General features: G+C 33.7%; 1 protein-coding gene across 7 annotated transcripts in view; it reads left to right on the forward strand.

Moving 5' to 3' along the window:
- The window catches only part of NEK1 (NIMA related kinase 1), a 274,969-nt gene that overhangs the window by 116,700 nt on the left and 145,222 nt on the right, over positions 1-13,047 (forward strand). For 6 of the 7 annotated variants that reach the window (XM_035022727.1, XM_035022725.1, XM_035022721.1 and 3 more), the window contains 4 exons: positions 5,586-5,669; positions 6,099-6,182; positions 6,820-6,897; positions 7,489-7,584. In XM_035022727.1, coding sequence (XP_034878618.1) covers positions 5,586-5,669; positions 6,099-6,182; positions 6,820-6,897; positions 7,489-7,584 — 342 coding nt within the window. The remainder of the gene's footprint in view (positions 1-5,585; positions 5,670-6,098; positions 6,183-6,819; positions 6,898-7,488; positions 7,585-13,047) is intronic. The other variant, XM_035022724.1, reaches the window with a different exon arrangement.

Here is a 13,047-nt window from a genome sequence, read left to right on the forward strand (position 1 = left end):
GTAACTTTTAAAAATTGAATTTGTGATTTAAGAGCTATCAAAAAAAAAAAAAAAGAAATCTCCAGGCGTACCTGGTTTCACTGGAGAATTTTACCAAACATTCAAAGAAGAATTAACATCAATTTGATACAATGATACAGTCTTTTAGGAAATAGAAACAGAAAGAATATTTCCAACTCATTTTGAGGCCTGTATTACCCTGATACCCAAGCTAGACAAAGCACAAAAAAGAAAAGTACAGACCTAATATATCTCATGAACCTAGGTGCAAAAATCTGTAATAAAGTTTTGGTGACTCTAATCCAAACATGACCAAGTGGTATTTAGTGTGGAAATGCAAATCATGTTTCAATATTAGAAAATCAGTGTGATCCACAATCTCAATAAGAGGAAAAATCATATAATCATATCAATTGATGCAGAAAATCTTTTGACAAAGTTCATGACAAAAACTGTCAGTAAACTAGAAATAAAGGGGCACACCCTCAACTTTATAATAGGCATCTACAAAAAAAGAAAAAAACTAAATCTAACTTCATATAGATAAAAGCTAAATGCTCTTCCTCTACAGTTGGGAAAAAGGGAAGATACATTAGCTCTCACCACTCAAATCACAACATTGTACTGGAAGTTCTGGTTACTACAGTAAGGCAAGAAAGAGAAATAAAAGGCATACGGAGTTGAAAAGAAGGAAGGAATAAAATGATTGCTATTTCCAGTTGACATGATTATATGCTTAGAAAATCCCAAGAACTACAAAAACTCTCCTAGAACTAAAAAGTGAGTTATAGTTAATAGGATACAAGATTCAATACATACCATGAATAGGTGTATAAAAATATAATACCATTTGCAGTTGCTTCCAAAAAATGAAAAAAAATTAATAAGACATGCAAGATTTATGCAATTAAAATGACAATATGTTGATGAAATCAAAGAAGACCTAAATACTTGGAGAATCATACCATGTTCACGAATTGGAAGACTCAATGTAGTAAAAATGGCAAGTTGTCCTAAATTGATCTATGTTTAGTGCAATTCCTAGTAAAATCTCAGAAACATTTTTTATAGATATAGACAAACTTATTCTAAAATGTATATGGAATGAGAAAGGTCTTAAAATAGCCAAAACAGTTTTGAAGAATTAAGTGGGAAGAATGACTCTTCCTTATATTAAGGCTTACTTACAGCTGTAGAAATCAAAACAGTATAGTACTAGTGGAGGGATAGATACATAGATTAATGGAACAGTATGGAAAATCCACAAATAGATCTATAATTATATGCCCCACTGATTCTTGAAAAAGAAGCAAAAGCAATTCATGGAGGATGGATTGCCTTTTCAGTATGAGTGCTCGAGAAATTGGACTTCCATTCATAGGCAAAAATATGAACCTTGACCTAAACCTCACACCTTATAAAAGAATTAAAAGAGATCATTCACTCTAGGGGAAAACATAAAATTGTAAAACTTTTAGAAGGAGAAAATTTCAGCCCTTAGACTAGACAAAGAGTTCTTAGACTTGGTGTCAAATAAAAGGAAAATGTTATAAACTGGACTTCATCAGAATTAAAAACTTTTGGGGCACCTGGGTGGCTCAGTTGTTAAGCACCTGCCTTCGGCTCAGGTCATGATCCCGAGGTCCTGGGATCGAGCCCCGCATTGGGCTCCCTGCTCAGCGGGAAGCCTGCTTCTCCCTCTCCCACTCCCCCTGCTTGTGTTCCCACTCTTGTTGTGTCTCTGTCAAATAAATAAATAAAATATTTTTTTAAAAAAAATTAAAAACATTTGTTCTGCCAAAGATCTTGTTAAGAGGAAGAAAATACAGATTACACATTGGGAGAAAATATTTGTAAACCCCATATTCAACAAAGGGCTTGTAGGTAGAACACATAAAGAATCACCAAAACTCAACATTAAAAACACTGAGAATCCAATTAGAAAATGGGCAAAAGACTGGCTAAACATTTCATCAAAGAGGATATACATATAGCAGATAACATCATTAGCTATGTGGGAATTGCAAATTAAAACCACATTAATGTATCATTACACACCTATCAGAGTGACTAAAATTAAAATGATAAAAACCAAGTGCTGGTGATGATGTGGAGAAACTGGATCATCCATTGTTGGTAAGAATGTAAAGTGATACAGCCATTCTGCAAAATAGTTTGACGGTCCCCTTTAAAACTAAAAATGGACTTACCATAGGTAATTCTACTCTTGGCACCTATGTCCCAGAGTAAAGAAAATGATTTCACTCAGACACTTGTACATGAATTTTCTTAGCAACTTTAACTCTTAATACCCAAAAAGTTGAAACTACCCAGTGTCCTTCAGTGAGTGAATGAATGAACAAATTATGGCGCATCCATACCATGGAATATTACTTAGCAGTAAAATAGAAAAACCATTGATTTATGCATCCAATACCTTGAATGGACTGCAAGGAATAATACGAAGTAAACACAGTCCATCTCAAATGGATACGTACTGTATGATTCCAATATGTAAATTTTGTGAAGTATAAAGATGGAGAACATATTAGTAGTTGAAAGGTGTTAGGTATGGGAGTAGTGAATATGGCTGTGAAGTGTATAGTAATAATACAACTGAGTATCTTGGTGGTGGTTACATAAAGTTATATGTGTGACAAAATTGCATTAATACAGATACACAATATGTGCATGTATAACTGCTGGAATCAGTTTCCTGGCTTTGATAGTGTACTGTAGTTATGCAAGATGATAAAATTGGGAGAGGCTGGATGAAGGGTCCATGAAAACTCCCTGTACATTTTACCTTTCTGTGAATCTGTAATATTTCAAACTGAAATGTTAAAAAAAAAAATTGCTTCAAAGTAACTCAGATTTTTCTACTTAAAGTTGTCAAATACCATGAAAGGAAGATATAGTCTATAGTGATACTCAGATCTCCTCCACCCACTCTTCTGTAACTGTAGATATTTCCATTCATCTTTTCATAGTTCACCTCACATCTTTGCTCAGCCTTGCCTATTTCTTGTTTTCCTTCACCTTCCCACTCTCTGACTCATACCTCAAAAGCTTATGGAACTAATAAGCTAATGCCAAGATCCCTTTGAAGAGGGGAAGAAACTGAGTGGGCAGTAGCCTTTGGTCAGGCTCCAAGAAGAGACAGGCAGAGCACATTCATATAATAATACTTTTTATTCTGACATACCCACAAAGTAGGCAGTATTTTTGTGCCCAAACTTACAGCAGTTTAAGTAATTTTGCTGAAGGTCAGCAATGGTTAGGTGACATTGACAAATGTGTGAACTGACAGAATTTGAAGTCTTTCATAGTCCATGTTCTTAACCATCATGGTATACTGCCTGTCCACCATTATAATACACTGATGTGCACTACTGCAGACTGTATATATAAAAATGGTATGGCATGTCACACTTAACTGACTGGAGGAGGTATGAGCAAGGCTTTCTCCATGGGTGAAATGTTTGATTTGCATTTTGAAAGATGAGTAGAGTTAGCCATTTTAAGAAGATGAGTGAAATCATGGCATAGTGTATAAACCACAAGGAGTTGTCATGGCTAGAATATAGGCATTGGTAGAGATGAGAATAGATACGGCTAGGTCACAAATGGCCTTATCTGCCATGCAACAGAATAGGATGTATTCTATATTCATATATTATGAAGATAATGGGAACCACTGAAAGATTTATGTGGGCTTTGATGTGAAAGAAACTGTTAAAAAGGTTACTCTGCATTGTAGAGAATAGAATGGGGTAAGGAATAGACTAAGAGGTATAATGATAAATTAGGAAACTCTTGGAAAGTCAGAAGTCAAGAGAAGAGAGCATGAACTAAAGGGCAGAAACTAAAGGGATAGTTAGAGAGTTAGGAGGAGGTGGATTAGTAATTTGACAGGTTTTTGGTGGAGTAGAGAAAGAGGCAAAGATAACTCCCAGCTTGCTGACTTGGGTGGCAGATTGTGATCAATAACTAAAGTAGGAATAAAATCACGTAGTAAAAAGAATGATGAAGTCAGGTTTATAAATTGTTTGAAGTAGCTCTGCTACATAAAGAGTGGAGTTGTCCAGAGGTCAGTTGAATATACATAGACGTTCAAGAAAAAAGGACTGCAAGGTTGATTGAGATTTGGGAATTGGCAACATATTTGTTAAAGCCTTGGAATGAGAAGAGAAGAAGGACCAGAGGAATGAACCTTGACAAAATATTGACATTAGTGATGAGCCAAGGAAGAGAAAAGCCTGGGAAAAATAGTGAAGATTGATTGGAAGAACCCAGGAGAGAGTGCTGTTATAAATATGAAAGAGAGGAGAGATTTTTTTTTTAATGTGTGAATTATATAGAACACTCTTTGGTGGAATATTATGGATATTATATAGTCAGTTAAGAATAATATTTTTAAGAAAAAGAATAATGTTTTTAAGGATACCGAATGTGAGGAGAGACTCAGAATATTGAGTAACTTATTAAGTTACTCAACATGTTATAAGTAACATATTAAGTAAACTTAATATGCTGATTAATATTAAGGTAAAATCAGAATAACTATAGTAAAATCCAGTTTTGTAATGATAAAATGTGTATGTATTTATACATATGAGGAGAAGGAAATTTGGAAGTGAATAACCTTAGACATTAGGTGCTTCGGGTTGTCGAATTGTGAACGATTTATAAGTTTTCTACAGTGAACATATGTTTTTATGAGAGAAAAAAATACTTATATGGATACAAACTAATTTCCAGTGGAAATGTTAATTGCAAAGTTTACTCTGAAGGGTCCATTTGAATTGTGAACTAGGAAGTCAATGGTAACCTTGAAAATTTTCAGAGTATTAGTGGGATCAGTCACCAGATTGTAGTAGGTTAGAAAGTAAATAGGAAAAAAAATGTAAATAGGAAGCAGGAAAATGGAGGTCATGAATATAAAAAAGTATGCTTTCAACAAGCTGATAAAAAGACATTAGAAAAGGAAGTTAGACACTGATGATTTTTTAAGGAAAAAATCTTATAGCATAGTTGTGTGCTGAAGGAAGAGAAAATGGATAGTTTGACAATCTGATATTTTTTGGAAGGATATTAATAATTTCTAGTGACATAATTCCATGTTTATACTAAACTGTTTAAAAAATGATACCAGTTTGTGATTGAATGTGATCATTTGCAATATAGTAACAAGACATGCCCAAGTGTAGAATTTGAGTTCAAATATTTAATACTGTGTCGATTTAGTATGTAAACAAATGTGTAGAAATGATCGGCCCTTTACAGAAAAAAACTTTGATTTGGGTTTAGCTAACCTCCAAAGCAGTTTTAAGAACTTGATTACTTAAATGACTAATAAAAACATAGCTGGTGTCTCTTTTGAATAATTATGTATGGGGTTTAATTGCTTCCTTTTGTTCTCAATGAATGTATTGGTTATATTGATATAGGAAAATGCCAGGGTTTATCAGCTAGAAATGATCAGTGTTTGCCAAACGAAATAAAGTGGCACCTGGATATTCCTAGGTAAGATGCTAATATAGCCTTAGTCATTCTTTAAACTTAGTACATTAAATGATGAACAGGGAATCCTGCAAAACCTGGCAGCTATGTATGGAGGCAGGTCGAGCTCTTCAAGAGGAGGGAAGCCAAGAAACAAAGAGGAAGAGGTATGCTTCCCGCATGTTCGCTACCTCCATCACATAGCCATTTTTGAGTTTATTGCCTTCCTTTCTTGCATGGTTTAAATTCTTAACAATTATTTAAGGATTTTGTAGGTCTAGAGGGACCTGTTAATATAATTTGACTGACATGCTGTGTCATAATTTTGCCCCATAACTGATATTCAGTATTCTGAGTTCAATTTCTTTTCTTTTGATAAAATTAAAAATTTAAATGTGTTTCTTTTCAGAAATAAGTTGATCTAAATTAAACACTTGAAAGCTAATATTACATTTCCATTAACCAGATTTTGAAACTTTTATTTCTTGTATTCAGATTAACACTTTTCTTTAAATTAAAAAAAATTTTAGCAGTAAAAATGTTGATAGTTCTTTCTTTAAATTAAACTGCTGTATGTTTTTTTTCTCTCCTTGTAGGTTTATCTGGCAAGACTGAGGCAAATAAGACTGCAAAATTTCAATGAGCGCCAACAGATTAGAGCCAAACTTCGTGGTGAAAAGGCAGGTTGAAAAATAATTTTTTAAAAAAGTAATTGAATGACATTATAATAGATTAAGATTAAAAATGCTATGTCACTGGGGCACCTGGGTGGCTCAGTCAGTTAAGCATCTGCCTTTGGCTCAGGTCATGATCCTGCAGTCCTGGGATAGAGCCCCAAGTCACGTTCCCTGCTCCCTCTCCCTTTGCTCCTCCCCCCTCCACTTGTGTGCGCTCTCTCTCTCTCCCCCTCTCAAATAAATAAAATATTTTGTAAAAATTAAAAAATTAAAAATGCTATGCCACTGACATAAAATCTGATGGAGTTAAAGTCAAAGATCAGAAAACTATGCATAGAAATAAAATACATTTTAGATGTGGGATTTAAAATTGATAAGACCATTTTTCCAGAGGAATTCTGAGAGGAAAATATAAGTAGTACCCATGGCCATTTTATATCATTCTATTTTTGTCTTTTTTCCATTCATTGTCCGTAAGAGTTAGTAGTTGTGGATAGTTCACTTGTAGCACTTGAGAGAAAATTAGCCATGTTGAGCATTTTATATTTTTAGGTTAGTTTATTCATATTATCTTCCACAGAGCTCTGCACTGAATTCAAGGGTCTGTCCTAAGTGGTTTGCTTATCTATTTACCTTGTAGAAAGAAGCTGATTATTCCGAAGGACAAGAAGGAAGCGAGGAGGCTGACATGCGGCGTAAAAAAGTTGAAGCATTTAAGGTATAGACTAGAAATATACAGGTTTTTTTTGAGAAGATTGGAACCTAAGGTAGAAAATTGTGTTAAGTTTTGCATAGTTATTCTTTTGCCTTAATTTTTCATTCCCCTTTATCCCTCAATGTTTGGTTTCTGAAAAATAGTGTCTTCCTCTCTTCGTATCCTGTATTTATGGAGAGTAATTCAATGAAATCATGACAGAAGTACATGAAACTATTGCACAAGTAATCTTAAAAAGAAAAAATGGTAACCTTAAAAATGAAAAATGTAATTGTCCATTTCTGTGAAGACAAATGAAGTCTGTATATAATAACCATAGTTTAAAATTTTTACATTTGTATTTCCATTAGAATGTGCCTGTATTTTTATTCAGCAAATACTTACTGAGCAGCAGCTGTGTGTTGAGCCTGGTTTTGGTGCTAGGGATATAGAGTGAGCTTCTATTTTTACTCGAGAAAATCTCCCCGACCCCCACAACTCCTCCTTTTTGGCTAATAAGTAAATCATTTTAGATACCTAAAACAAAGCAAAACAAAAAAACAACCTATACCCTTCTCTCTGGTAACTAATTTCGTTGATTGTTTTTATTTTCAGGCCCAAGCAAGTGCACGTGCTGCTGTACTAAAAGAACAATTAGAACGAAAGAGAAAGGAAGCATATGAGAGAGAAAAGAAAGTATGGGAAGAGCATGTAAGATTTAGCTCATATTCTTGATCCTGGTCATGTTATTAATGTTCCTATCTCTCTTACTGGCTAGTATGTCACCATTCTAATTTTGTAATTCTTTTCTTTCCCATTTTTTATTCTCATTCATTCTCCCTCTCCCGTCCCCTCCCCTGGCTCTCCCTCTCTATCACCCTCTCTGTCTTTCGTATTTAAGGATGATCAGTATGGAAGTTATTTTGGGGTTTGATTTGGGGTGAGAACCTAATTTACTTATTCTAAAATGAATAAGTTTTAAAATAATAAGTTTTTATTATTGCCAAGTAACTAATCAAAGTCCCAGCATCACTTAATGTCTATGCTTTCCTTCTGCCACTGATTTATAAAGCTATCTTTATATATTAATATAAATACCTATATAATTAATGTGAATTAATATTAATATAAATATTAATATAAATACCTATATATTAAATTTTTATACAAACTAGAGAATGACTCTATAATATACGTGCATCAAGCTCTCTTCTGTTCCATTACTCCATCTGTTCTGCCACTACCTCATTGTATTAGTAATTGTGGATTTAGAATATATTTAAATTTTTGATAGAGTTTTTCCCTCATTTCCTTTTTACTCTTCTTTTTACATTGTTTTCCTTAGTTGCTTGCTCTCTTTTTCTTTACCAGATACATTCCTGGGTAACTTTTGTCTCTCTCTCTCTCTCTTTTATTTTCTTTTTAAATTCTATTGGGGGGCGCCTGGGTGGTTCAGCAGTTAGGCATCTGACTCTGGATTTCAGCTCAGATCGTGGACTCAGGGTTGTGAGATCAAGCTTTGCATTAGGCTCCTCACTCAGTGGGGAGTCTGCTTCTCTCTCTCTCTCTCTCTCTCTCTCTCCTCCCCCCCCACCCTGCACTCTCTCTCCCTTTCTGTCTCTCAAATCAAGAAATAAATCTTTAAAAAAATTCTGTTGGAATTTTTATCAATATTACCTTAAACCTACAAATTAATTAATTCAGGAGCATGTTAAGTATCTACATTTATTCATTATTTCTTTTATATCTCTTACACAATTTTGATCATTTTAAGGTCATACTTGTTATATTTCTTGTAAAGGTTATTTGTTAATAGTACCTAATTCTGTTTCTGTTTTAAAAGGGTTTTTTTCTTTTCCTAACAGAATATTGCTGATATTTGGAGAAATCGGTGGTTTTTGCTTATACAGTGCTTATTCTACCAATTCTTAGTTAATTTTTTGGATTTTTAGTGTACAGCTGTATCAGTGGCAAGTAGTCATGATCTATATCATAACAGTAATACCTACAGTTTATTGTTTATTGTATGCTAGACCCTCTTTTTTCCCCCTTATTTCAGATGTAGTAGCATGAATAGGGCAAGAGTATGAGACAATTACAATGCTAACTTCTCGGCTCTTCCTCAAGAGAAAGTTTTAGCAACCAAATTTGTCAGAAGTAGAAATAATTCATCTTCATAGTCAGAACCAATGATTTCTCCTGTTACCCAAGTTCCTTTAGGCTTACCTTAAAAAAGGGGGCATGTGCCCCTTTGAATCAGATATTTTGTATCCTTTGGCTAAATACCTAGTAGTGCAATTGCTGGATCATAGGATAGCTCTATTTTTAATGTCTTGAGGAACCTCCATACTGTTTTCCAGAGTGGCTACATGAGCTTGCATTCCCACCAACAGTGTAGGAGAGTTCCCCTTTCTCCTCATCCTTGCCAACATCTGTTGTTTCCTGAGTGGTTAATTAGCCATTCTCACTGGTGTGAGGTGGTATCTTACTGTGGTTTTGATTTGTTCCCTGATGCCAAGTGATGTTGAACATTTTTTCATGTGTCTGTTAGCCATTTGTATGTCTCCTTTGGAGAAGTGTCTGTTTATGTCTTCTGCCCATTTCTTGACTGGATTATTTGGGTTTTTTTGGATGTTGAGTTTGATAAGTTCTTTATAGATCTTGGATACCAGCCCTTTAAGGACCACATATCTTTCATTGGATTATCAAAAGCATCTTTGACTAACAAATGGTAAAAATCACTGCCTTAATTATTCTGATTCTTTGGCATGTAGGACCCATATTATAAAATTTTCTCTTTGACATACTTCAGTGTGAAAATTATAGTAAACGTAGGATTTTAATATGAAGAAAAATTTTCATGTGTGGTGTTAGAGTTTTTTCCCCCAAATAATATAGTATTGCCTTTCTCAGTTGGTATATATATTCATATTCTGAGTGAAACGTAAGGAAGATAGCTTTTTAAGAGTAGCAATGCATTTAATAATTAAAATTAAATGAAAAACAGAATTAGGGAAATTATGTATTGATTTGCCGAGAGGCTATTTTTGAGTATGAGGAATTCCTTTTTCATTGTGTTTATCTTTTCTTGTCTATTTCATTTTTGTTTCTTTGTCCTGTTCTTTGGCTCTGCCATAAAGTTCTATAGGGCTTCCTTCAGGGTGGAGAACTACTTCCCCCTTCTGACCATCCTGGAGTGTTTTTATCTTTAGTGTTTTTATCTTCTGTGAAACTTTGTTTTCTTAGTTTCATTTTTGTGTCTTTTGTCATATTGGATGAACTTTCTGAATTAACTCAGTCTAGTGTTTTCTCTTTTGGCAATTTAAAAATAAGTTATTTTCTATCTCAAGATCTGGTTAACACTGAATAACCTTGACATTCAGGTTATGAATAATATATTCGTGATGTTTATGTAGAAGGCCCAGCTCCTATTGTACTAATCAGTTCGTGGTGTGTGTTACCTGGGCTTATGATGTTCCAACACCTCAGTAGTTACTCTGAATTACCTTTATATTTTTGTTAACTGACATAGTTTTGTTATTAAGTAATTGGAAGACTTAGTAGGGCAGTCTGTTTGTTCTTTGGTTTAGATTTCATTATGTCTGACTTTCTCTGTGTGTTTATTATTTCAAATTCTTATGATCTGTTTAGTTGACCCATGGGAGAGACTAGTATATGTTTGATTATGGAATATAAGCATTTACTGAAGTCTGCTGAAGGTCGTTATTATCAAGGTGCCATTAACTTTGTCTTACACATTGAATCAGATTATCTTAGATAATAGACTATATACCAGTCATTAGCCATATATATGGCAGCCAGATTTTGATACAGTACAAAGCAAATTCTTAATAGTAATAAGTGACTTTTTCATTAAAAATGTCTTTTCTTGATTAAAAGAAGTGTTTCTATAAATTCAAAGATGAATAGTATGAAGAGAATTTAGTAGAGATTTTCCATGTTTTAGCATAATCCCTACTGTACTGAATTTGATTATCTTTGGTCTAACTCATAGCACTTTATCAGTAAACAGATTTTTGTCTCTATTGCTTTAGGTTTCTCTTAAGGTTGAGATTAATATAGAAATATCTCTATTTCATATACTTTACAATTTAATAATATAAGATAAAGGATTTTCAATTCCCTTATGTGACTTTTGCCATTCTTTAAATAAAGATAAATCTGCTAAGTATTCCCTAGATGTTGTTAAATTTTTCTTAGGCCATATATCTGCACTTTCAGAGAGTTATGCCAGTGGTTTGTTTAAATTGTGTATGAATTATGTGTTCTTGTGTATAAGCATTAAAAAGAAGTATAAAAGAAATGTAATAAATTGAAGCATTCAGGTATAGGTGACTTTTTTCTTTGGTTAAGAGTTTCCTTATAAAAAAAAATTAAAAAAAAAAAGTTTCTTTACGGTTCCTGTTAGAAGCAACTGCCCAGTAATTTTGGAAATGACTTTGAGATCATCTTCATAAGCATAAATAAAAATTATTTATGTCACAGGCCAAGAAAGGTAGTGGTGTTATTCTTTAGCAAAATTGGTTAAATTCACATTATCTCTCCTGTTTATTTATACAATTAAATTACTCTTTTGATAATTCTTTAAAAATCTTAGTTTTTTTAAAATTTATAATGCCAAGTATTTGTCTGCTTCCTATTGACTTTACAGTGATAATTAAAAACCTTATGCAATGCAAAAACTTTAAATTCTGATTATGCACAGATGGGAGGTTTTTGTTTTTATTCTGCATTCTAGAGATTAGAAACTGGCTTTGAGCAAAGCCAGTTTCTTCATTTTGTCAGGGTCTAATATCAGACTTTTAGTATTTAAGCCAAATAACCTTATTCAATAGAAACTAAATAAATGTTTGCTGAAATGTAATTACGACCGTTTATTAGGAACACAGCTGTCACTTTACATAAGTTATCACATTGAATCCCTACAGTAAGGAGACAATGAGTACAGTATTCCCAATTTAAAGAGAAAAAGTTTGAAGTTCAGAGAGTATAAGAAACAATGAAAAATCACAGGACTAGTAAATGAGAGTTTGGTGATTTAAGTGTAGAACTGTCCTATTTGAACTGTATTTTATGACCTCCTTAAACAATGAATGGCTGTTCAAACTGGCTGCCTTACAAAGGCCACTCTCATCATCTCCCCTCCTGGCTTTACACAGTTCTTTCTCTCATTTTATTTTGTTTGTTTTTCCCCAGACCATTTAGCACACATCTATCTACTTTTACTTCTCTGTAACATACTGATTAATTTATGTTTCCCTTTCTCTTATAGTTTGTAATCCTTTGAGAGAAAACATTGTATGATCCATTTTGTTTTGTTTTTGTCTTTTGTTTGTTTGAAAATTATTGCAGTTAGTTCTGGTCTACAATATATTGGGTTTTTTTCGCCCAACTTCACTGAGATAAAATTGTCAAATAACATTGTGTAAGTATAACATATACAATATGATGATTGATATATGTATGTATTGTGAAATGATTACCACAATAAGTCTAGTTAATACATCTACGACCTCACATAATTACCATGTATCATTCGATTTGGATATCTGTTATTTAGCACTGTGCTCAGCACTTAAAACATCTTTGAATATGTTGATTAATTCTTATCAAATATTGTATATTTGTTTTCTCACAAAAATCAGATCAGATTAATTTATTAAAATAGCAGAAATCAGGGTGCCTGGGTGGCTCAGTTGGTTAAGCAACTGATTAATTTTGGCTCAGGTCATTATCTCAGAGTTGTAAGATGGAGCCCTGTGTCAGGTTCCACACTGGGCATGGAGCTTACTTAAGATCCTCTCTCTCTCCCTCTCCCTCTGCCCCTCCCTTTGTGCTCATACACATGCAAGCTGTCTCTCTCTCTCTAAAAAAAAAAAAAATAGAAATCATATTCAAATCAATAGAAAAATGATGTATTTTTTTTTTAAGATATTTACTTATTTGACAGAGAGAGACACAGCAAGAGAGGGAACACAAGCAAGGGGAGTGGGAGAGAGAGAAGCAGGCTTCCCACTGAGCAGGGAGCCCGACGCGGGGCTCGATCCCAGGACCATGGGATCATGACCTGAGCCGAAGGCAAATGCTTAACCACTGAGCCACCCAGGAGCCCCCAGAAATCATTTCTTTAAGTGAATTTAAACATTCACTTGA

The sequence above is a fragment of the Mirounga leonina genome, unplaced genomic scaffold (genome assembly GCF_011800145.1).
Source record: "Mirounga leonina isolate KUSES-001 unplaced genomic scaffold, KU_Mleo_1.0 Mir_176, whole genome shotgun sequence".
NCBI lineage: Eukaryota > Metazoa > Chordata > Mammalia > Carnivora > Phocidae > Mirounga > Mirounga leonina.